Raw genomic sequence first — 23,262 nt, 5'->3', positions numbered from 1 at the left:
TGCCAAGACCACTAAAGTCTGGTGGAAATAATTGTGGGTCAGTGCACACAAGTTTATCATGCTGCCGTGCCTACAGCTCACTATTATGATGTAGCATTACATGACATTGTCATGGCGCAGTGTTACCAGGCTGCGATGTAATGTCAGGATACAGCTGTCACCTCAGGCTGGGGATGAGGACCACAGGACAAAGTTTCTAGGCCTGAGCATCAAGTAGGGAGACAGGGGCGGGAAAGTTTTCTGAGGTTGCTGCTGCAGTCTCTTGCTGTGCACCCTCTGGCTGCTGCTGTGAGGAGCCAATGGGCTGTACGGTCGGTGGCGGTGCTGTATCAGGGAATACTACCAGACGGACCTGGTAAGAGGGCCAGGGAGCTTGGGAAGCAGGGGAGATGGAAAGGTGAGGCAGAGAGGGGAAGGGGAGAGCTGGGGGGAGCGTGCGTGTATGTGCATGTATGTGTGTGTGTGTGTGGGGAACAGGGGTGGTGGAGCAGGGCGGGAGGGAGGAAAATCACCGAGGGATGCCAAAATCCATTGACAAGGCGATCCACTGGTCAGGAGCTGGAGTGAACGAGTCCATGCAGAGCCACCTCGTGCTGGGAGATACAGAGTGGCCCTGCTTCCGTTCTTGTTTTGGAGCCTGACATCCTGGCAACAGATTCATTCCAGCCCTGAGAGTGAGATCCGCCCATTTCTTAGTGGAGAAGGGGGTCGCCCTCGTGCAAGGTGAAGGTTACCAACTGGCATCGTTTCAGGTAGTCTTAGCAGAGAGGCCAAGAACCGAAAAGGGCAGGATTAGAAACAGAAGTACTTATTTGTAGAGCTTGTCCCTCCTGGCCAAGGTTGAGCTGGCTGGATGAGATGGCATGGGATAGGCCTGAACCTGTTCCTGAGTGGGAAAAGGCCTTTTCTGCACCTCATAGTACAGTACTTTTCAGAATACCCAGCACTTGTCATTGGTAGATCTCACAGCACTTTACAAAGAAGATCAGTATCATTATCCCCACTCTACAGATGGGGAAACCGAGGCATGGGGCAGTACAGTAACTTGCCCAAAGGCAGCCAGTGGCAGAGCCAGGGCTAGGTATCCCAGGGCGGGGCACTATCCACTAGACCACACCCCTTCACTACATTTGTGCTCAACTGATGAAAAATACAGCCACAGAAATCCCTCTGCAATAGAGGGCTTTGTGCATTACACAGAGTTGATGGCACAAGGAGTGGTCTCTTCCGGGGAGGGTGAGAAAAGCAAATGCGTTACTCCTTGGTAAAACTGCTGAGAGGAGATAGAGTTCACAGGTGGTGTGTGCTGGAGGAGATACCATCTCTGTATATTACACGGTCGCTGTCTCTAACTTTGTCAGCAGGTGATCTCCTTCAGGTTTTGCCTCACGTTTAATTCAGTCTTTGCCCATTGTCTTTCTGTCAAGTGTAAGGATTCCCATGTAGTCTTGTGGGAATAGAGGCAAATTCCGCCCCTGAATCAGTGCCCTCGTGCTTCCTGGTTACAGCTCCTCAAGACAGCCCTTCTCATGCTGATGGGAATAGGAAGGAGGTATCTGTACACTCGATACAGATTGTTCCATTGAGGTTCACTTACTCAACAGATAGATCTAACACATATTTATTAAGAGAAAATACTCAGCAAGTAGTGATCAATTACTTACAAGTAGGAAGCTCATTAGGACGATCTCATCACAGTTGCCGCCAGCACCAGACAATACAGCTTCCACCTCCCTTTGTTATGCAAATTATTTATAACTTTTTGTTATCTTGTCTTATACATATGTATCAGTCTCTCATTTCCATGTCAGCTCTCCTCCCGCATCGGTACAGGTGTTGTGTTAGTTCAAACCAATCTTTTCTAGCTTTTTAGTGATTTTATCTTTTCTTGTTCTCACAAACATGATTGCTCTGCAATTTCTCACACATACACGGCTCTACTTATGCTTATGCCGTTAAACGTTATAAGTACAGACTCTTAAAATCCCCAGCAGGCTTCTGTCAGGCCTACATATGCCTTCGCTCCCAACACTCCCCACCGTGAAGCCATAGAATCCTTTCTAAGGCTTCATCTAAGCCTGTATTTCATATACATCTCTTCTCTTTCCCAACTGCCTCTTAACCTTCCAGATCAATGCAATCAATGCAATACCCCTACTAGTATGGCTTGTGCAACTGTGAAGTCCATTGATATCATACGTATCCGTGGATGTTCCCCAATATTATATACTAACTCCCACCATGGAGCATTTCTCAGTGTATCTAAATTTCTCTGAATATTTCAACTCTCTTGTCTTAAGGTCAACAAATGTTCTGGGCATCTGCTCGTTAAAGCCTGCACATTTCAGTGCAGTGGTGGTATGACTCAGCTTAGCTTTATCATGCAGTCTAGGGCAGCACCAATCAGACGAGCATCAGCTGATACACTGTGGATCTCATGCTGGGGAACTGGAAAAATTATCTTATCTCCTATTCAGGTAAAATTTCTTGGCAGAAGATTGGCCAGTCATAACAGCATGTTTGTGTCCCATACTGGAAGTGTCCGGCCCAAGAGCTTATACAATATTTGCTTTCTCCAGCCCTTGCAACCTTGGCTGACCTTGTCCTCCTTGCCTCAGCCATACTGTGCAATTCCAGGTTTCTTCCTCCAAGATGAACCCCCATGCCAGCAATGCACTCTGCAGTACATCACAACAACACAACCAGGTACCATGCCTCTTGGAACAACGTGAAGTATCTGGGGCTTTCCAGACTCCCCCACCCATCCTTTCCGGTGTCTGAGGATGTGTGACATGTTCCTTTGAAAAGCAACAAAGAGTCCTGTGGCACCTTTAAGACTAACAGTTGTATTGGAGCATAAGCTTTCGTGGGTGAATACCCACTTCGTCAGACGCATGAGACGAAGTGGGTATTCACCCAGAAAGCTTATGCTCCAATACATCTGTTAGTCTATAAGGTGCCACAGGACTCTTTGTTGCTTTTTACAGATCCAGACTAACATGGCTACCCCTCTGATACATGTTCCTTTGAGATGTAATCTGTCACGGAAGGTTCCAACGTACCTATGGACTGGACACTATACACTCTTAATGCCTCACTTGGTCCTGTGGCCACTGGCACTGCTAGTACCAGAGGAAGGATCCATGGTTCATCAAGCTTGCACCTTTTCTCAGCATAACAGACCCTTGAGTAGCACCTAACCTTGCACCAATCTACTCCCTTTATTTCTGTCTAGCATCTTATTTGTTCTGAACCCAGGCACTTCCCCACCTCGAGTTTCCTTTAGTCCTACCTGTAGCTCCAGTATTAGGAAGATGCCATACCTTAAGCCATACTATATCATGCCTTTGACACATGAGGATGGTTCATGATTTTTCCCATTTAGTTGATTGCTGCTTCCACTTCCCATAACAGCTGTCCTGTTATCCTAGCATACCGAACAGCCTTTAAATCCTCCCCTATACCCCCATTCTGTTGTTTATGTAACTTTGTTAACAGGTTTTGTAATTTAAGTCTCATTTTCAGGTTTTCCTCCCACAATACTGTGATATCTATATGATTCCATGTGGAAGTTCCCACACCCCAACTCCTAATACTGTTCCTATATCTCTTTTATCTTTCTTCATCTTTCTCTTTCCCTTCTCAGGCCACCAAATTTCCTCCTCTTCCACCCCATCCATTGATTGTCTGAAATTTGGCACCACTTTTGCTAGCATTTGCATATAGAAATGCACATATTTTGCATGACAGAGCTTCTGTGCTAATGTAAAAATGGTTAAATTCAATACTACAGGTATCTTTTGGTACTGTACATTATTATACATAATCTGATGTTCAGGATTTATCACTAGTCCATTGTCGGGTCCCACTTCTCTTTCAGGCATGTTTCATCACCTTGCTTCAATTCTGGAGTAGGAAGCATTGTTACTCCAGTGTGTTCAGGAGTGGTGGTGGTACTCTGCCAGTCCTTCCTCACATTCCTAGAGAAGGTCCAAGTCTCAGTCACTTTGCTGGCATGATATAGGTGGTACTTCAACGATCTGCTGAAGTCACTGTAATATGTCCCATGTGGGTTAACTGTGCCCTATAAACGGTTAGGTTATCCATTACCATCCCATGTAACGCACTGCCCCATCTAGGTCCGCCAGTCCAAGTACCTGCTCCCGAGAGTTGCTTGTGCTGCAGCTTCCGCCACCTTGGCTGTGGTCCAGTCTGCACCAGAACAGTGCAGACTTTCCTGCATGATTATCCAGGAGCCAGAAGGCTAAAGTGGCATTCTCCCCTCATGCATTGTCATCACTTTGTTCCTCTGCTGGATCACGAATTCCACAGACCCCCAGGCAGGGCATGTTATGCCTCCCACGATGGTCAACACCTGAAAAAGAAAACAGTTATTCTCACTTCCCTCTTTTTGCATCAGTGGATTCCCTTCTGTCCTGCTCTCTGTACAGTTTCAGCTGCATAGCATGCAACCATCGATACACCACCCTTTACCTGATGGACTAGTCTTGTCCCTTACATAGCAGTGACCCTCCCAACTGGCTTTTGGAAATGGCCTTTTACCTGAGACATGCTGCACAAGTACCTGATCTCGCACTTCATACTCCTCACCAGACGCTTGGTCACCAGAATATCTTTTCATTTTTCAATGGGCTTCCCCTAGGTTTCCTGCCACCATCTTATGTCTATCTTGTATATGCCATACCAATTCCTTGGCCCACTGATCTGTTACAATGACCTACTGCATTACATCTGCCACTGGGGTAATGAATAAGTGTTCCCAGAGTCTCATCTCTCTTCCAGTGATAGCCTAAAAGGAGCAACCCCCGTAGCCTTCATCACACTTCCTTTATGGCATTAAAACACCTTCTTCAACAAGGTTTTATCAGTCCAGTTGGCTCATTCCACCAATCCCCAGAGCTGCAGGTGGTATTGTATATGGAATTTCTGATCAAGTTGTAGTAGCTCACAAATCTCCCTCATCACCTTTCCCACAAATCCTGGACCATTATCACTATCCACAGTCTTCGGAAGACCTAGAGAACACCTGTTCTGTTAGCACCTTAGCTGTCGGGGTGGCTGTACATCGTTGAGTCGGGATAGCTTCTGTTCACCTAATGAAAGCATCTACAATTACCAAAATATACTTGTTCCCTCTAGCGGCTGTAGGTAATTCTCCAGTATAGTCCAGTTGTATTCCTTCCCAAGGGCCCTTCGGAGCCTGTGACCTTAACAGTTCCCTTCTTTTCCTCCCCACCAGGTTATTTCTGGCACGGGTTAGATATGCTGCCATGTACTCCTGTATATCTTTTTCTGCTGTGGGCTACCATTCCACTGCAAACACTTGCTCTTTAGTGCTAAGTTCATTTAAATGTCCACCTGCCGGTGTGTCATGAACTGTTCTCATGAACTCCTCACTTAATCCATCCGGGACCACCCAAGCCCAGGGGTCATCTCCTGATGTCCGAGCCACAAGCAGTCCATTCCCATCTCTCAGTTCCCACCTATTTAGTACACCACTTCCCCTACTTAATGATTTTAAGATTTCTTGTATTTCCGCATCTTCCTTTTGTAGTGTCAGTGGATCAAAATCTTTTTCCTGTCTCTGTTTAATGGCCCTGGTTGATACTGCCTCTAGCACAGTGGAGGCCATCTCTCCTGGCCATGTAATTCCATTTTTGGCCACTTCCTTTGCTGTCCTATCTGCATGGATAAGTATTCACATCGCACTCCAGTCAATACCAGGGCTGGGGAAGCTAATGATCCAACCAGCAGACCAAATTTGGTGATGAATCCTGGTCACGTGCTAAGACAATTCCATCTTTTAGTTTTTCCACTCTTGGCATGTGTCTTAACCTTCACTACCCAAACCTCCGTCAATCCCTTGTCCTGCATCACCCGATCCAACGACTTCCACAAGCTTGCATGCTAATGCTCCTGCCGTCACTGCTTTTCCACTCATTCCTTTTCCAGAACGGAAGAAAAGCATTAAGTGCCTTACACACACAGTTTGAATCTGAGCATATAATTCCCTGGCCACCAGCACTCCCCACCGTCAGGCCTCCTATAGCCTGAACCACTGCAGCAATTTCAGCACACTGAGTTGAGGGAGCCTGGCATGAAAACAGTTTGTGTTGGCCCTGTCTGGTATAAATCAAGGCTAAACCTGTAACCGGCTTTCCTGCTACATAGTAGGAGGAACCATCAGTGTATGTGGAGGGGTAATCCCAAGTGCCATCAGGACCCAAGACAGCATCGGTCTTTGCTAGAAAAATCCCAGTCAGATTGTCTCTGTGTTGGGGCTTGGTACACTCTCCTCACACTCTCCTGGGATTGTAAACCTTTCTACAAGGGGGGCTGGATTATGCAGTTGGAACCACTCTAGGCTATCCCCCAAGAGGGATGCCATCCATCTGGATACTCCCATGCTGGAGACATTCCCGTCCTTAATCTATCCTTTAGCTAACAATAATAAAGGCACATGAACTGAACATGCTTTAACCTTGCTACCCCCCACAATGTAACGACATTTCTGAAGAGCCCAAGGAGTGCACAGCATGCTCTCTTCACACTCGTACTGCAGATCAGGGCCCTGCAATAGGGCTGTCCTTCCCAGGGCGTTCCTGGGTAAGAGCTGCCACCCAAACACGGTGCTTGCCCAGAGTGTACAACTTAAAGTGCCAATTGTATCATGGGGCTACCAACACCGGAGCAGTTGCCAACTGATTTTTAAGGGCACACAAGGTGTGTGTGTGAGTCCAGGACTAGTCTTGAGATTTAAGTAACAGGTCCTGCAATGGGGCAGCCAGCTCTGTAATGAACTCTGCAAAACCTTGTCAGGCCTAAAACAGAATGCAGAATGCAGAGCCGTCTCCTCAGCAGCGATAGGTAGGGACAGTATTACCCTAACTTCATCCTGGTCTAGGGACCTACCTCCTGCTCCAGGGTGACACCCAAAACGTAACCCTTTGTTGCACCAATTGGAGTTTACCGGGGTTAACCTTTAAACCAGTCTCCAGCAAACGTGTAAGTATCTCCCTGAGCGCCAGCAAGTGGTCCTCCCTGTTGCTGGTGTAAATGAATATGGGTAGGGGGCTTTGAGTGGCTCCTCCCTGTCAGCGCCGGAAGGAGGCCAGTCCACCATTGCAGGCAGTCCCATCATACCTTCCCTCCCACAAACTTATCAAGCTCAGTCTTGAAGCCAATTAGTATTTTTGCCCCCACTGCCAGGTTTTTTGCCTCCACTGATCCCCTTCGGAGGCTGTTCCAGAACTTCACTCCTCTGATGGTTAGAAACCTTCATCTAATTTCAAGCCTAAACTTGTTGATGGCCAATTTATAGCGATCATATTCTGCAAGTTTCTATTTTTCAGCACCGACAGTGGTGATGGCTGCATCAGACCTGAATACAACTCAGATAATCTCTGAACTCCTACTGTCCCATAGCTCTATAGCCCTGTGAACTACATAGCCAATCCCCAGTGCTGACTGCCTTCTGCACAATTCTCTCCCAATCTCCTCTAGACAGATCACAACATTCAACCTGCTCACTAGTTTTCATAAGCCACTTTTAACACTGCCTCTGTGCCCTGCTCCTGGGAGAAGGACCCATTTTTTTTTATTATGGCTGATATCTCTGGTGGTGAAAGGTTTTTAGCCTTCACCTCTGTACATGTATCACCCTGATTGTTTTGTGCTGTGGCTGTGATTAGAGGCTCCACAGGGACAAGAGCTGTAGGGGGCTTTAGAATCCAGATTGCTCAAGGAAGCAAAAAGTGGATTATAAGGAGGTGGAGACTCCTGAGACAGTACAGCACTGTCCACATCAATGCTTTCTCCTTCCAAAAGTTGCCCTGTCAGATGAAAAGCGCCTGCCCGGTCTGTATTCTCCAGTTGCATTGCTGCTAGCTGTGCTTGCAGAACTCCATTCTGCTTCTTAGGAGACTCATTCCTGGGCTGTCTCAGTGAAAGCCTTGGAACGTGTAGCACCTTGTCTCTCTGTTCTTGTCTGTCCCCTCCTGCACATCCTTGAGCTGAGTTTTATATTTTCTGCTTTCTAGTTTCAATGCTTCCTTTTGTTTCACAAAAGCTCTGGCTGCTATGATCAAACCCTGAACAACTAGGGTTTTCCCCCTTGTCTTAGCAAACTTGTTGCCAAAAAAGTTGTTTTCCACCAGATTAGCCCCCACTTGACACGGATTCTGGCTTGTGAGGATGACCACCTCCTTAAGGGGACCCCACCATGTCTGGCTAGATACTTATCTACATATCCCCCCAGTGACTCCATTGTCCCTTACAAATGCCTTAAACCCCTGAGTACCTGTAGGTCGCGGTCCCTGGGATATTGGCTGTTAGCCCAAGCTGCAAACGCGCTGGCTCACCAGAATGTGGATTGAGGTTCACTTGCTCAACAGACTGATCTAACAAATATTTATTAAGGCAAAACACTCAGCAAGTAGTGATCAGTTACTTACAAGGGGGAAGTTCATTAGACTGATCTCATGACAGTTGCCTCCAGTACCAGACTATACAGCTTCAACCTCCCTTTGTTACACAAACTTATTTATAATTTTTTGTTACCTTTTCTTATATGTATTAATCTCTCATTTCCATGTTAACTCTCCTCCCCTATCAGTACAGGCGTCGTGCTAGTTCAAACCGATCTTTTCTCGATTTTTCGTTACTTTATCTTTTCTTGTTCTCACAAAGATGATTATTCTACTTATGCTTATACTTAAATGTTATCAGAGCAGACTCTTAAAATCTACCTCAGGCTTCTATCAGGCCTACATATGCCTTCACTCCCAACACTGTATGGCATTCAAAATCTCTTCTAGTGTTCAACAGAAAACCTTCCACTCAATATTTACATCTCTAGCTAGGAAAGAGTTGAGTTCCATCTCATGGCCCTGGAAGATCCTGCACTTTATTTTTATGAGACACAGGGTGAGTTTGAGAAAATGTGGCCTAAATACCCAGGAATAAGTGCATATACATCTAACAACAAAAATCATAGAGTCACACGAGTCTTACACGAGGAAAGACTCTATCCTGGGAAGCAGAGACTCTGAAAAAGATTGGTAGATAATCAGCTGAACATGAGCTCTCAGTGTGATGCTGTGGCCAAAAGGACTAAAGCAATCCTTGAATGCATAAACAGGGGAATCTTGAGTAGGGGGAGAGAGGTTATTTTACCTCTGCATTTGGCACTAGTGCAACCGCTGCTGGAATCCTGTGCCCAGTTCTAGTGCCCACAATTCAGGAAGGATGTTGGTAAATTGGAGAGAGGTCCGAGAAGAGCCATAAGAATGATTAAAGGATTGTAGAATGTGTCTTATAGTGATAGACTCAAGGAGCTCTGTCTATTTACTTTAACAAAGAGGAGGGTAAGGGTTGACTTTATCATGGTCTGTAGGTATCTACATGGGGAAGAAATATTTGAAAATGGGCTCTTCAATCTAGTAGACAAAGTTATAAAATAACCCAATGGCTGGGAGTTGAAGCTAGACAAATTCAGACTGGAAATAAGTTGTGTATTTGTAACAGTAATAGTAATTAACCATTGGAACGATTTACCAAGGTCTGTGCTGAATGCTTCATCACTGGCAATTTTAAATATTTAAAAGATCTACTCTAGTACAAAAGGAATTATTTTGGGGCATGTCTGTGGCCTGTGTTATACAGGAGATCAGACCCGATGATGACAATGGTCTCTTCTGGGTTTGGAATTTGTGAATTTGTTGGAGGTGGAGGTTTTTAAGAGCAGGTTGGACAAACACCTGTCAGGGATGGTCTAGATCAGGGGTGGCAAGTATCAAGGGGTAGCCGTGTTAGTCTGTATCTACAAAAACAACAAGGAGTCTGGTGGCACCTTAAAGACTAACAGATTTATTTGGGCATAAGCTTTCGTGGGTAAAAACCTCACTTCTTCAGATGCTATGCATTTTTACCTATGAAAGCTTATGCCCAAATAAATCTGTTAGTCTTTGAGGTGCCACCAGACTCCTTGTTGTTTTTGTAGATCAGGGGTGGACAAACTACGGCCCGGGGACCGCATCTGGCCCTTCAGATATTTTAATCAGGCCCTCGAGCTCCTGCCGGGGAGCGGCGTCCGGGGCTTGCCCCACTTTGGTGCTCCAGCCGAGGAGCGGGGTCAGGGGCTTGCCCCGTTCCATGCATGCCATGGCTCCGTGCGGCTCCCACAGCTCAAATTGGCCAGCAACCACGGCCAATGGGAGCTGCAGGGGCGGTGCCTGCAGATGGGGCAGCGCAGAGTGCCACCTGGCCGCACCTCTGTGTAGGAGCTGGAGGGGGGACATGCTGCTGCTTCTAGGAGCTGCTTGAGGTAAGCGCTGCCTGGAGCCTGCACCCCAACCCCTTCCTGTGCCCTGAACCCCTGCCCCAGCCCTGATCCCCCATCCTGCCCTCCAAACCCCTTGGTCCCAGCCTCCTCCTGCACCCCCAAACCTGCACCCCCAGCTGGAGCCTCACCCCCCCCACCTGCACCCCAACCCCCCGCCCCAGCCCAGAGCCCCCTCCCACACCCTGAACTTCTCATTTCTGGCCCCATCCCAGAGCCCAACCCCCAATTTTGTGAGCATTCATGGCCCACCATACAATTTCCATACCCAGATGTGGCCCTCGGGCCAAAAAGTTTGCCCACCCCTGGATAATACTTAGTCCTGCCATGAGTGCAGGGGACTGGACTGGGTGAACTCTCAAGGTCCCTTCCAGTCCAATGATTCTATGATTTACAAGAATAATATCAATGCTATGTTTTCCTCATTTTCACGAGCACCAGATTAATCCATCAGAAATAGAGATGCCTTAGATATTAGTCAAGAAGGTATCACAGATGGCTCCACCAAACTGGGAGGTACGGTCTGTGGACAGCTACGGGTGTAGAGCAGTGACTGGAACCAGACGGACACCTAAGATAGATAATTATGAGCTATGGAAATAGTTGACTGACAGTGCTTTTGGTTTCTGACAGCACGATATGGTCCTATGTGCAATTTAAGGGAAGATTAAGCTGTCCCCTTCCTTGTATATTTTCACCAGTTGGGATAGGGTGTGTATGGCAGAATAATAAAGCCAGTTTTATTTTTCCCCTTCCCAAGGACATAATCAACTCAATGAGTAACAGCACTGCTACCAGTAAACCGCCAGTAACATTGAGGTTGGTCGTGCCTGCTAGCCAGTGTGGGTCACTGATTGGCAAAGGAGGCTCCAAGATTAAGGAAATCAGGGAGGTAAGGCAGACCCTTTTCTTAAACCTCCGTTGTAAGTGCACCGTTTAAAAGCTACATTTAACTCAAGTGAGAATGGAAAACTGACTTTGCAGCCTCTGCAGTGGGTATCCACATGCAGCCAGCTTCACAAATGGTGTCACCTCCAGCAAAATGCCTGCCACCGGCAGCTGACTCAGAAATGTTAAATGGGGACTTTTGATTTCCTAAGGATCCCAGCATGTTCCTGACACGGGCTCCTGCCAGCACTGGCCCGGCATTACATTTGACTTCTACAGGCCTTGAAGACTGACATATTCACTGTGTACATGGCGTGGCAAGAGGAGGGAGGGTGATGGTCATGTAATGTTTGCAAAGCAAGCAATTCTTAACCAGGGTCTAACGCACCAAAAAACGAGCACATTGAAGTTGCAGCTGACTACAAAGGAAGGGACGATTAGGTGTTTTCATTGTTACAGCTGCTGTGCATTCAACTTTGCTATTCTTCCTCTCTCTCTCTCTCTCTCCCTTCCTGCTTTCTCCAGTCAACAGGTGCTCAGGTTCAAGTGGCGGGGGACATGCTGCCCAACTCCACAGAGCGGGCAGTGACAATTTCGGGGACCCCCGATGCAATTATCCAGTGTGTCAAACAGATCTGTGTGGTGATGCTGGAGGTACAGTCTGTAACAATGGGGGTAAAGTATATAGGAAAAGCTATCAACAACCAAACTACAGTCAAAACCCTGGAATAGCTATTGATGTTATTGTTCACCCTCAGTTACTGGATCATAGATGTTTCCTGGTACCTTTATTTTAAAACCCTCATATGTGTTCTTGGCCAGCCCTGCACTCTGTTCATTTACTAGTTATGGAGTCTGGGCTGAACTCTAACTTAACTGATAAGTGAAATATGATATTTTCTCTTGAGATTTGAAATGAGATGGAGGGGCAGTCAGCGGTAGAGTCACAAGAAGGTTGCTTTCGAAATGAGGAGGCCGTAGGCTCTCTCCCTTAGGCTGAAGAGCTTGTGCGGTGGGACACAGATGGCTCAGTGCTAGAAAAGCAAGGGGAGTGGGAAGGGCATAGAGAGAAATAAGATCTGTGACATGAGCTGGAGCAAGACCATGGAGCGTTTGAAAAACTAGGAAGATCATTTTGAACTGGATCCTGAAATGAATGGGGCAGCGGTATTGTCTGAGGACCGGAGCGATATGGTCACTGTATTTAGTATGTGAGAGAAGGCAGGAATCAGCCTTCTGCACACTGGAGTCTGGGGAGCTCTTAGCAAGGGAAGTTGGGAGAGGGAGGAGGTTGGGAGAAGGATTTTGGCAGAGGTGGGTTTGGAGCAGCAGTAATCACAGGCAGGGCTGCACCAGTGATGGGCAGGTTTGCAACACCAGGTACCTGTTTGGAGATGCAGAATTCAGTGCCCATTATGGCAGTAGAGGCAAATGGGAAGCCTGGGTCAAAATGGGAGATAGGTCTCTGAGCCGAAGTATCGATAATTATTGTAAAGCTTTACAATGACTTTCACTACAATCCTGTCACCTTTCTGTTACTTACCCAGTGACATTCTCATCTTTCCCGTGTTGTTAATGCAGTACGAGAGAAAGCAGACTTGTGAATATAGAGCCTTGAAATACTGTAGTTCATTTGGGGGATTGGATCACACAGTTCTTCTGTGTGTTAATATTTATTGGGAGGTTCTTGATACTCATACTGATTGTATATGCCGTGCGTTCTGCGGAGAGTAGTTGTGTGTGTAGTTACAATGCGTATTGTATATAATATAAACAATAAGGGATACGGATCCAAACATTTCGGTCTGAAAACTCATAGGAAGAGGCTTTCGCAAGATTTCTTTCATGCATTAACAATGATTTGGTTCTCCGACAGAACTCCGCACACACCTCTCACAAACACTGTTAAGAGCAATAGTCACAGAATACAGCTCTTGCATGGCCTTCACAACAGGCAGGTCAGGCTGAAGCAGGAGACTGAATTGGCCAATGGTATTGACTTGTGGCAGGATGAAAAGACAGAGGGTGTGTGTGGGGAGAACCCTCCCAACAGCATATGGCTACATGGTGGCTCTTCAGTCACTCTCAGTTGTTCCACCAGCACATTGTTGGAGTTCCTGTGTGTGCAACTTGCATAATTGCTGCTTGGGCTGTCCCTATTCTGTGGATAAGCAAAGGACTTGAATCTCCCATGCCCCCAGCGTGATCCCTTTCAGAAGTACAGTAACCTCACGGAAAGGGGTCACAATAGCTGTATGCCATTTCCTTTCTAAACCAGGAAACAAGGAAATCACTTACCACTGAGTGTAATAAACATCATTTCTGATTTGCAGGTTTATACAAAAATGCTTTTCTTCTAAGATATAGAGCTCAGTGGAGAGGCAGGGTCATTTCCAAGCCTTTGTGTGACAATAGTTTGTAAGCTGCCCTGGGTTTGTATATTACATTCACCAGCTCTTTATTATTATTATCGCTACTACTGCACCACATAGCAGACCCCATTCCACTACAGCCCTGCACTGTCCTGTGTAGATATATAGTAACCAGACAGTCACTGCCCCAAAGACATTGCAATGGTTGCAAGGTTCGTAAGATTAAAAGTGGGATCAGCAGCACTGGTGGCTTATCTGGATTTTTTTAAGTGGAGAAGACAAAGATGGTCAATCGGTTGTACAATCTTCTCACTCTAATTTCCCTCCAACACACCTATAGTGTGTTGTGCTCTACAATAGTGCCTCCGCATCACATCCAACACCTGCCATCACCGATGCGATGCTGTAATCAGCTGTTGATATGTACAACATAGCTTGATGATGGTAACAAAGGCTACGATATGAAGAAAACTTCTCTATATGTATTCCTAACAAGTTATCTCCCTAGCAACCCCACTGCATATCCCATAGCCAGCACATCCTGCTATTGCCACTTGTCTCTGGATACACGTGTCTTCAATGAGAGTTTGAGGGTGGTACTGCTAGGATGTTCTCTCATGCACAAAAGCCTGGTAAATTATGAATGTAGATTAGCAGAAAAATAAGTATCTACAGTGTGTATGGTGATGAGTGTAGGAGAGTGAAATAGATTAAGCTGAGAAGGTTCATTGGAGTAAAGCCCATAGGAAAGGGAATTGCTGAAAAGCCTCATCTCATTTAATTTAAGGACTTTCTCCCCCGTTCATATGACTATTTCCCTTGTCTCCTATTATTGGGAAATGATATTCGCCCAGTCCCAACGTTTCTGTTAAAGTTATTGAAGGAATCTCTGCGGGACAAGGACAAGCTAATAGAATTCATGTGCCTTGTGGTGTCCATGACCTGTGTTGGGTTGGTTGCTTTCTAACTTTCTTTTTACTGCTGTTTCAGGAAAGCTGTTCTAATGTTCTCTCTCCCTCTCCTTGTCCCTTTTCCTAGTCCCCACCGAAAGGTGCCACCATTCCCTATCGCCCAAAGCCCGCCTCCACCCCTGTCATTTTTGCAGGTGGTCAGGTAAGAGCCGACCCGCTTGCGGCCTCCACTGCCAACCTCAGCCTTTTACTGCAGCACCAGCCGCTGCCTGTTAGTGCACTCAGGTTTTCTCGCCTTCTCACTTGCATGGTTTCATCCCATTCATATTGTGCCAAAGCAGCTGGACTGAAAGCTCTTTGCTAAACTGCTCTTGGTTAATTTTCCTGAATACCTGGCTTAGTTGCTCCATCCATGGGAGGAGAGTATGAAAAATTCTTCCTCCAGCCAAACTGCTGGGAATAGAAGTGAATTTTACAATCCGCTTACATGCTGTCTTGCATTCTCGGAAACCACTGAACATTCTTAGCAGGCAGGCAGCACTCAGTTTGGAACGTGCTCCTCCCCACATTTGGGGCTTGAGTCTGCAAGGTAAGGTGCTGGGCGCGCTAGTCCTGATCCAAGAAAGAACCTTAACCCGTAGATATTCAACACATGCTGAAGTGCTGTGCTGGGTTTGTCTCGGAGAACTGAGCGCCTTGCCGGATCGATCCCTTCGTGCTGTGAGGAATGGGAACGCTTTTCACTAGTTTGTTTGGGATGCTTACCCACAGTTAAAATACCACTTGTGATGTAAAACATCACACGTTGGCATGTTTCTGCTGCAGCCCCATCTTTGCTGGAACTTTAGCTTTTATTTTTCTTATATTCTGCTCAGTTTTGAGCAACATTTCACCTTTAGATGCATAAAAATGAAGCCTTTTTCACTGACATGTTCCTATTTTCTAGTGAAAATTAGCTTTTCCTATGATGATAGGCCAGTTAATATTTTCTCAGAGGACTCCAAAAGCTTTCTCACTTCTAGTAGTTTCACTTTCACTCAGAAAGTTTCCCACAGCTCTAATTAACCATCACTTTGGTAGCAGTAGGACTGGACTTGGGGCTAGGGGGCTCAGCGCTTCCCAGAGAAAACTCAGCCCCTTGGATACTAAGTCCTTATTTACACAGCCCTCTCATTAAAGTTTTGCCTGAGTTGGGCCTTTTATTAAAGCCCACAATCCAGGGAGGTGTTGCACATTTTTAACACCGTTAGCGGAGGATAATGCTGTACCAGTAATGTTTGTTACTACACAATCACCATTGCTTTTAATGGAGGGACTGAAAAATAACAGGCACTATTGCACTGGCTTTACTGCCTGTAAATCAGGGCAGAGTCTGGGCCACAATTAAGGAACTTTGAATGTGTTTATAAACCCTTTGAAAGTGAAGCCGCACTTTCTTTTCCGTAGTGACTAGTGCCTTTCGTGGCACTCACCCACATTGGCTTGCCGGAGATTTGCAGAGTCTGAATTCTTGGTTGCTGGCACTGCTTTTTGCTTAAGATAATCAATGCACATTTTTTAAAATCAAACATAGATCAAGCATTACATGAATTTTAAAAACTGATATAAAATGTGAAGTAAATGTTAGCGTCCCCATCTCTCCTCTAGCGTTGTGATTTCTCATTACTCCTCAAGCATGGAAGTGACTGTCAGCGAGGCCCCTGTGAGACCTACATTGCCATATTTATTACACATCATTCCTTAGGGCTGGAGCTGACTTGAGGGGGCTGCTCTAAACACCTCGTTGCACCAGTTTAGCTGAAGTCATTTAAAAAATCAGTTTAGTTAAACCAGTACAAACCTCTGGATGGAAACCCTGAAATTGGTTTGCAACTGCCTTATAAAACCAATCTGAATTAAACCCTAGCAACTCTGTAGAGAGAGGGCTTAAGTGCTCAGGGCATTTCCAGATGTGTAGGTAGCCCTATTCTGAAGTTTGGGGTCCAGCTTGCAATGACATTCATTACACTTATGTCATCTGTCTAATCTAATTGTCTCCAATAAAATCTCTGTTTTCTATAGGATTCATCATTGTTGTATCTAAGAAGCAAATTAGGATGGGAATTCTCCCAGTCTCCAGTAATTTCCCTTCAAACCACAATGATAGCAAACAGAAAAATGTGTGGCCAAAAATTCCCAAAACATCCTTTTGGGTGCCTGAGTGAGTGAGTGCCCAATTTGAAACACTCAAGCCTGATTTTCAGAAGGGATGAGCACCTGCAGGTGCCATTGACTTCCAGGGGAGTCCTGGGAGTTCTCTCCATTTAGAGCTCAAAAATGGAGCCACTCCAATGTGTGCCCTTGGAAAAATGGGCATTAGTAGCCAATTTATATCTTTATGGTAGCTAAACATCTATGTGCCTTCCAAGACAACCCTGTTTAAAGCATGTTGTTCCCCCAGCCCATAATTGGTAGCAGAAATGCAAACCAAGTATGGGAGCACATGGTAAGGACACACAGCAGAATGCGGACTTAGCATCTGACTTTTTAACCAGTCACCAAAAGCTTGCTAAATCGAGTGTATCACTGTCCTCTGAGCAGCAGTCCTGCAGAAGAGCTTTGGGTCCAGCTGTGGAGTGAACTGTATCTTCTCAAAAGGGAGAGTAAGATGGAAGGAACTTCCCCCTGCTGTTAAATTTCTGGTGTCTTGAGCAGAGGTTTATTTCAAGGAAAGAAGTGGGGCGCTAGAGGTCGGAAATCCTCATTGGCTGTATAAAAAAAACTCCTTAGCTACTCTGCATAAGATGCCATTAGTTGTAAGGGCTCTGCCTCAGAAAGGGGCAAGTGCCCTGTCCTGGGACTGGAAGAACAAATGTACAGGGGAAAATGCCACCAGCTGCCTCAGATCTCCCCATGTATACAGCAGAGTTGAGGGGTGTCAGGCATTCAGTGCCACACTCCCATGTAACCTCACCCCCGCAGGCAGTTTCCAGTTCATCATCCCCAGCTACAGTTCCTGGCACAGGTACTGCCCCCCATCGCTTCCCCAACAATCCCCCCAACTGCCTGAGGCTCTGCCACACCCCACCCATCTCAGGCTGTTCCCTCCCCCCAACAATCCTCCAACAGCCTCAGGCTCTGCCACACCCCACACCCCCACCTCAGGCTGTTCCATCCCCCCAACAACCCTCCAACAGCCTGAGGCTCTGCCACACCCCACACCCCCACCTCAGGCTGTTTCATCCCCCCCAACAACCCTGCAACTGCCTGAGGCTCTGTCACACCCCACTCACCTCAGGCAGTTCCATCCCCCCAACAATCCTCCAACAGCCTCAGGCTGCCACCCACCAGCAATCCCACCAACTGCTGAGGCTCTCCCCCCTCTCCACTTCAGGCTGTTCTATCCCCAACACCCCCCAACAGTCTCAGGGTCTCCCATTCCACCAGGAACCCCCACCAGCCTCAGGCTCCACCAGTGCTTTCTCTCCACCCCACTCGCAATGACTCAGTGAACCCAGTCTGCCACACTCTGACCCTGACTCCCTGAAATGCTCTGGACCCCACTGACTTTTCCAGGCTCCCCAGTCACTTCTGAATTCCCATTCCCCAGCTGCTCATGCATCTGCCCAACCCAACTTCCTGTGCAGAGAGGGAGTGCTCCTGCCTCCTTGCCAGAGCAGCCCTGGGCCCTGGGGCACCCTGAGGGGAGTCAGTGACCATTCCTGGTGAGATGTCACCCATGGAGTTGAGCAGAACTTGGTAGCTCTGATCCTGGATGGGGAGAAGGGGAAGAAGGGAGTGCCGCTTCCACAACATGCTCCGGATCCTTTGGGAGCCCCTCTGTAGGGACTGTGCAAAGGAAGGCTCTATGGGTTAGCAGGGAGCAGGGCTAGGGGCTGGCTGGGCCCTGTAGATTCCACTGCTCCCCAGCACTGAGGTAGTACAGGTTAGTGCACGCTGCACCTTCAGCAACTAATGCACAGCTTCCCCCTCCATGCTTCCAAGAGCCACCCCCGCCTCTGAGCCCTGGCAACGTGGCTCTTTCAGGAGCCGCACACAGATCCCGGCCCTCTGTGCAGATGGCACAGTTTAGGCCATACCCCCTGTCTCTCCAGGGGAGGGAAGGCCCCACACCTGACTGATGGCATGAGACCTCCAGCGTCAAAGCAATGGAGGGCTCCAAGCAGTGTGTCCCTTTGGGTCACTGGTATGCCACATGGCAGCAGAAGGGAGGTGTTTGAGAAAACTACAGTGTGGACCAGGTCCATGGGCGATGGGAATTTGCATGTAGATCAACTAAAGGTGCATTTTGACTTGTAGTAAAACTCCAGTATTTTCAAATATATTTACAGTGGTTCCCATTAAAATACCAGTGTTTTCTTACAATTAGCACTCTGTGGTTTTTCCATGTGCTTTGGATTGGCAATATCTCTAAAGTCTCTGTTGGGAAATGTTGACCTTTTAAAAACAACTACTGTATCCAGTTTATTTGTTAAGAAAGTTGATTTGCATCTGTCCAAGACACCGTCCTATTTGTGGCTAATTCTGGATGTAATCATCGAAAGGTATCACAGAATAGCCTCAAGAGGTTGGGCTGTTTATTTTGGACATTATTTAAGTTATGCTTATTGCACCACTTTTCATTTCGACATCTCTAGTTATCGAGTCCCCATTAGAAATAAGTATGTAGATTACTGATCCTTTTGGACCTGATTTGTAATTAGGAGCTGACCAGCGTGTACACCAATGAACTATGTTCAGAGCCTGACCATTTAAAAAAAAATCAAAGCAAAATATCAAATGGAAATTTAAAGGAAAAATTGAACAATTTAGAGAACATCCTCACTCTGTTTTCCTTTCTATTACTATACCGTGTGTGAATACAGCCCAGGGAGTGAAAGATTTGGCAATGGGAATTTAACCCTTTGGAGACTGGACATGTATAATGCGAGTAAAAGATATTACCTCACCCACCTTATCTTTGTCAATGTTCTAAGAATCAGAGAATAGAATTGTTGATGGCAAGAAAACACTGAATTGGCTTTTGTGTCCGATTTCTCTACACTTGTTATTGATCTTCACCCCAGCAAGCTCAAGATATGATTGAGCCAAACAGCTTTGCAAAGAGGGATGTAACTTTTCAAAGGTTACGAGACTTTCCTCTTCTTTGCTGTCTTTACTCTCCCTTTACAAAGTGTTATCCATCCTTTATGCCATTTATTTTGGAATCATCTGAAAAATGTTTTAATGAATCAGCTATGTATTACTACCCAATAAACTCCTTAGCACTGGGACATCTGCTTTACAGCTGTTGGCAGACAATAATGCTTATTTTCAAAGTGTTAAAAAGAGTATGTTAAAGGATTGTTGCAAAACTTTGCTGAAGAGACAAGATACCTAGAAAACACCAAACCCTGAATTACAGCGGGTGAAATTCACCACAATGTAGAGAGCCACCACAAGGCCTACATGCCACTTAAATGCCACTTACGCTCTATTTTGAGGGCATAAGTGAGACATAAATGGCACACTGGACTTTTGCTGCATCTCTGCCCGGGGTACATTTCACCCTAATGTAGTAACATAATGTGTGTACAGATTAAAAGTGTATAAATACTGGACATTTTATAATTGTAAACAAAATATTTCTCACTTTCTAAGACCCGAGAGCAGGATTTTGCATTACCCCTGCAAAAGCTAATGATGACATCACAAACACCTAAATAACTGAAGGGTTTAGGGTCTGATTCTGGGCTCACTTACACCATCAATGATGTAAAACAGAATTGGGCCTTTCGTTGCTCATTCTACACATTACAGGCCATTCTGTCACTGATTTGAGTGTTTCTTTCTAAACAAACTCTTCCAAAATGCTGAGCTGCAGGGCTCAGCAAACCCTTTGTGAGACCTGAGAAGCAAATCACACTCACTCTGCACAAAGGTGTTGTTTCGGTGACTGTTGCTATGTCCCTTTTGGACAGTGGATAGAGACAATTCATCTGTAGTGGCCAGGAGGGGGAAATCGCTGTCTGTTGAAGTCAGTACCAAGGACAGAGACATTTCCTTAGCCCCCTTTTCCCTACACCAGCCACAGATCCTGGACTGAATTATTTTTCTTTCTGTAAATACCCTGCTTTGTAGTGTTAGCATGTCTATGGGCTGAGATTTTCAATGCCAGACGTGGGGTTTGGATGTCCAGTTCCCGCTAACTGTAAGAGAAATTGGATGTCCAAATCTCTTACGTGGCTTTGCAAATCCCAGCCATAATGTTTTGATGGGTAGATGAATATGACTAAAGGATTCAGTTCTGCCAGTGGAAACCTTCCTTTGGCTAAACTCCCACTGACAGATGGAAATTCTGTCTGGAGGAAGAACGCTATTTCAGAATGATCAATTCTGGGTAGGAGTATAGGCCATGGACAGGGGGAAAAGGGAAGTAGTTGGTGCCGTTTACAGTTGGTATATTCTGCGCACATCTCATGCTCCGGCCATAAGTGTAGCAGCACGCTGGCAAATTCAGAGCCCTGGTTAATACTGGCTTCCCAAATATCTGCTGTATATTAAGTGATGGTGATGTTTGTAGGATGTCACTTTGCACACCCCCAGTACAAAGCCATTTAGCTCTATCAATTATGGTTCAAGCTATTAGAGAGCTAGGGCCCAGCCCTAACTTGTGGTTGCTGAGCTCCTGTCGGATGGCCGGTCCCTGAGGGATCAGGCTGGTCGTGAGAGGTGACTCAGGCTTGCAGTTGCGTTGTCTGTTCAGCTGTGCAACTTCTAAATTCAAGTTGGACTATCATGAAAGGATGGTCTCTAGATAAAAGAAAAAAAGTTCTCAGAAATAAATTCAAACCCGCAGCCCACCCTCTCTCTAAGGATCGGTCTCTGCAGCATGGTATGATTTACGGCTTGGGCAGAAGTACCTGCACTAGCTTTCATCTGGCTAGAAGCTAAAAAGGACGCCGTGATGGGGGCTTCAGTGGAGGCTAGCAATGACAATACATACCCAGGGAGGCCAAGCGGGCTTGTACAGCCCACGCTGCCATGTTTTTACTGCTATTTTTAGTGAGCTAGCTACATTAAAGCTAGCGCGGGTATGTCTACCTTCCCCCTCCACGATTGCAGCATAGATGTGGCCTAAATGCCTCCCTGCCTGACTTGTAATGGTCTCAGTTCCACAGCATGTAGAATGCCCATCAACTCCTAGAAGGCACTTCTATGATACACACATGGAACAGATGGACAGCGTAACCCCTAAGAACCACATGTGATATGCGTTTCATGGCATAGCATGGAATCCAGGGATGAATACATTAATTTGCTTTCCACTCAAATGTTTCTATAGTTGTGACCTCCCAACCCTGGTCTACACTGCAAACGTATGTCGGTATAACGACATCGCTCAGGGGTTTGGAAACCACTGTCCTAACTCCCAGTGACCCGGCTACTGCCTCTCCCGGAGGTGGAGTACTTGCACCGACGGAGAAACTCTCCCATCAGCATAGGTAGCGTCATGACTAAGCGCTGCAGTGGCACAGCTGTAGACAAGCCCTCAGTCTCAGCCCCTGTGATACGGGAATGCCGACTACATAGAACCTCTTCAGTACAAACACAGCAGCATTCTGATCACCCAACATGGCGCCCTTTCCTGCAACCTCAGAACTAGGGTTCCTACCAATTTCACGGCCCTGAAAAATGTGTCACAGACCGTGAAATAAGCCTTTCCCCATGAAATCTGATCTCCCCCTTGCTGCTGGGAGTGCCTCAGTCAGGGGGCTCCTAGCTGCAAGTCCTGGCTGGGCTGGGGAGGGAGAGGACTTGTCTTTCCCCTGCATGGCCACTCTCGTTCTCAGGGGGAGATCACACCCACCTTGGAGTGCCTCCCCCTCCTGCAGGAAGCTGTAGTCCCAGAGGTTCCTGCAGCTGGAGGAGACTTGTGGAGATGGGTCCAATATCGCCCTGCTCCTGGGAACACCCCAGCTGGGGGTGGGGGTCCTAGCTGTGAGTCCCTGCTAGGCTGGGAAGGGTCAGGACTTGCCTTGCATGGAAGCTCTGGAATGGCAGGATCAGACCCACTTCCTGGTACCTTGTGGGTTGGGACCCCCATGATTACGACATTGTGAAATTTCAGATGTAAACAGCTAAAAACATAAAATTGACCAATTAAAAAAGCCCCTGGTTGTGAAATTGATCAAAATGGACTGTGAATGTGGTAGGGCCCTACTCATAACCGTAGAGTTATTTAATCAGATTCACACTGGAGAGATTGGAGGTGGTCACATGACAAGGGATTTTCCAAGGTTGCCAGCTGCTGCTATGTATTTATCCAGCTTCCCAAGTGTACCACTGATCAAAAACCGTCAGGGCAATTTGTGCATTGGGTGTAAGGACTGTGCAGCAAGTCTGCAGTGACATGCCAGTGCTGACCTCTAAATGAGGATCCTGGAATCCAAAGAGAGGCGCTTGGGAACTCATACGTACATTCGCTATAATTGTGTGTTGTTAAGTGACGGCTCTGGAGTTGCTTGGTGGGCAGCGCTGCTCCCTGTGACAGAAATCATTTCAAGCAGAGAGGCATGCTCATTGTGTAACTCGAAGGTCAACAGTGTGCCAGCAGTCTGGGGTGCTGAGTGCTTTATAGTGGCAGTCCAAAAAACCAGTGCTGACAAGAGTTGTGAGAGGCGCGGTTTTAACAGTGATGATAGGGTTCTTTATGGGGTGGGGGTGGATGCCTTGTCTGGCTTCATTTATA

At 46.6% G+C, this 23,262-nt stretch overlaps 1 protein-coding gene across 1 annotated transcript in view; it reads left to right on the top strand.

Moving 5' to 3' along the window:
- Nucleotides 1-23,262, top strand: part of PCBP3 (poly(rC) binding protein 3) — a 116,168-nt gene that overhangs the window by 55,555 nt on the left and 37,351 nt on the right. The window contains exons 6-8 of the mRNA XM_034786453.1: nucleotides 11,121-11,252; nucleotides 11,774-11,902; nucleotides 14,659-14,733. Coding sequence (XP_034642344.1) covers nucleotides 11,121-11,252; nucleotides 11,774-11,902; nucleotides 14,659-14,733 — 336 coding nt within the window. The remainder of the gene's footprint in view (nucleotides 1-11,120; nucleotides 11,253-11,773; nucleotides 11,903-14,658; nucleotides 14,734-23,262) is intronic.

Source organism: Trachemys scripta, chromosome 11 (assembly GCF_013100865.1).
Source record: "Trachemys scripta elegans isolate TJP31775 chromosome 11, CAS_Tse_1.0, whole genome shotgun sequence".
Lineage (NCBI taxonomy): Eukaryota > Metazoa > Chordata > Testudines > Emydidae > Trachemys > Trachemys scripta.
This window is presented reverse-complemented; position numbering and strand designations above follow the sequence as displayed.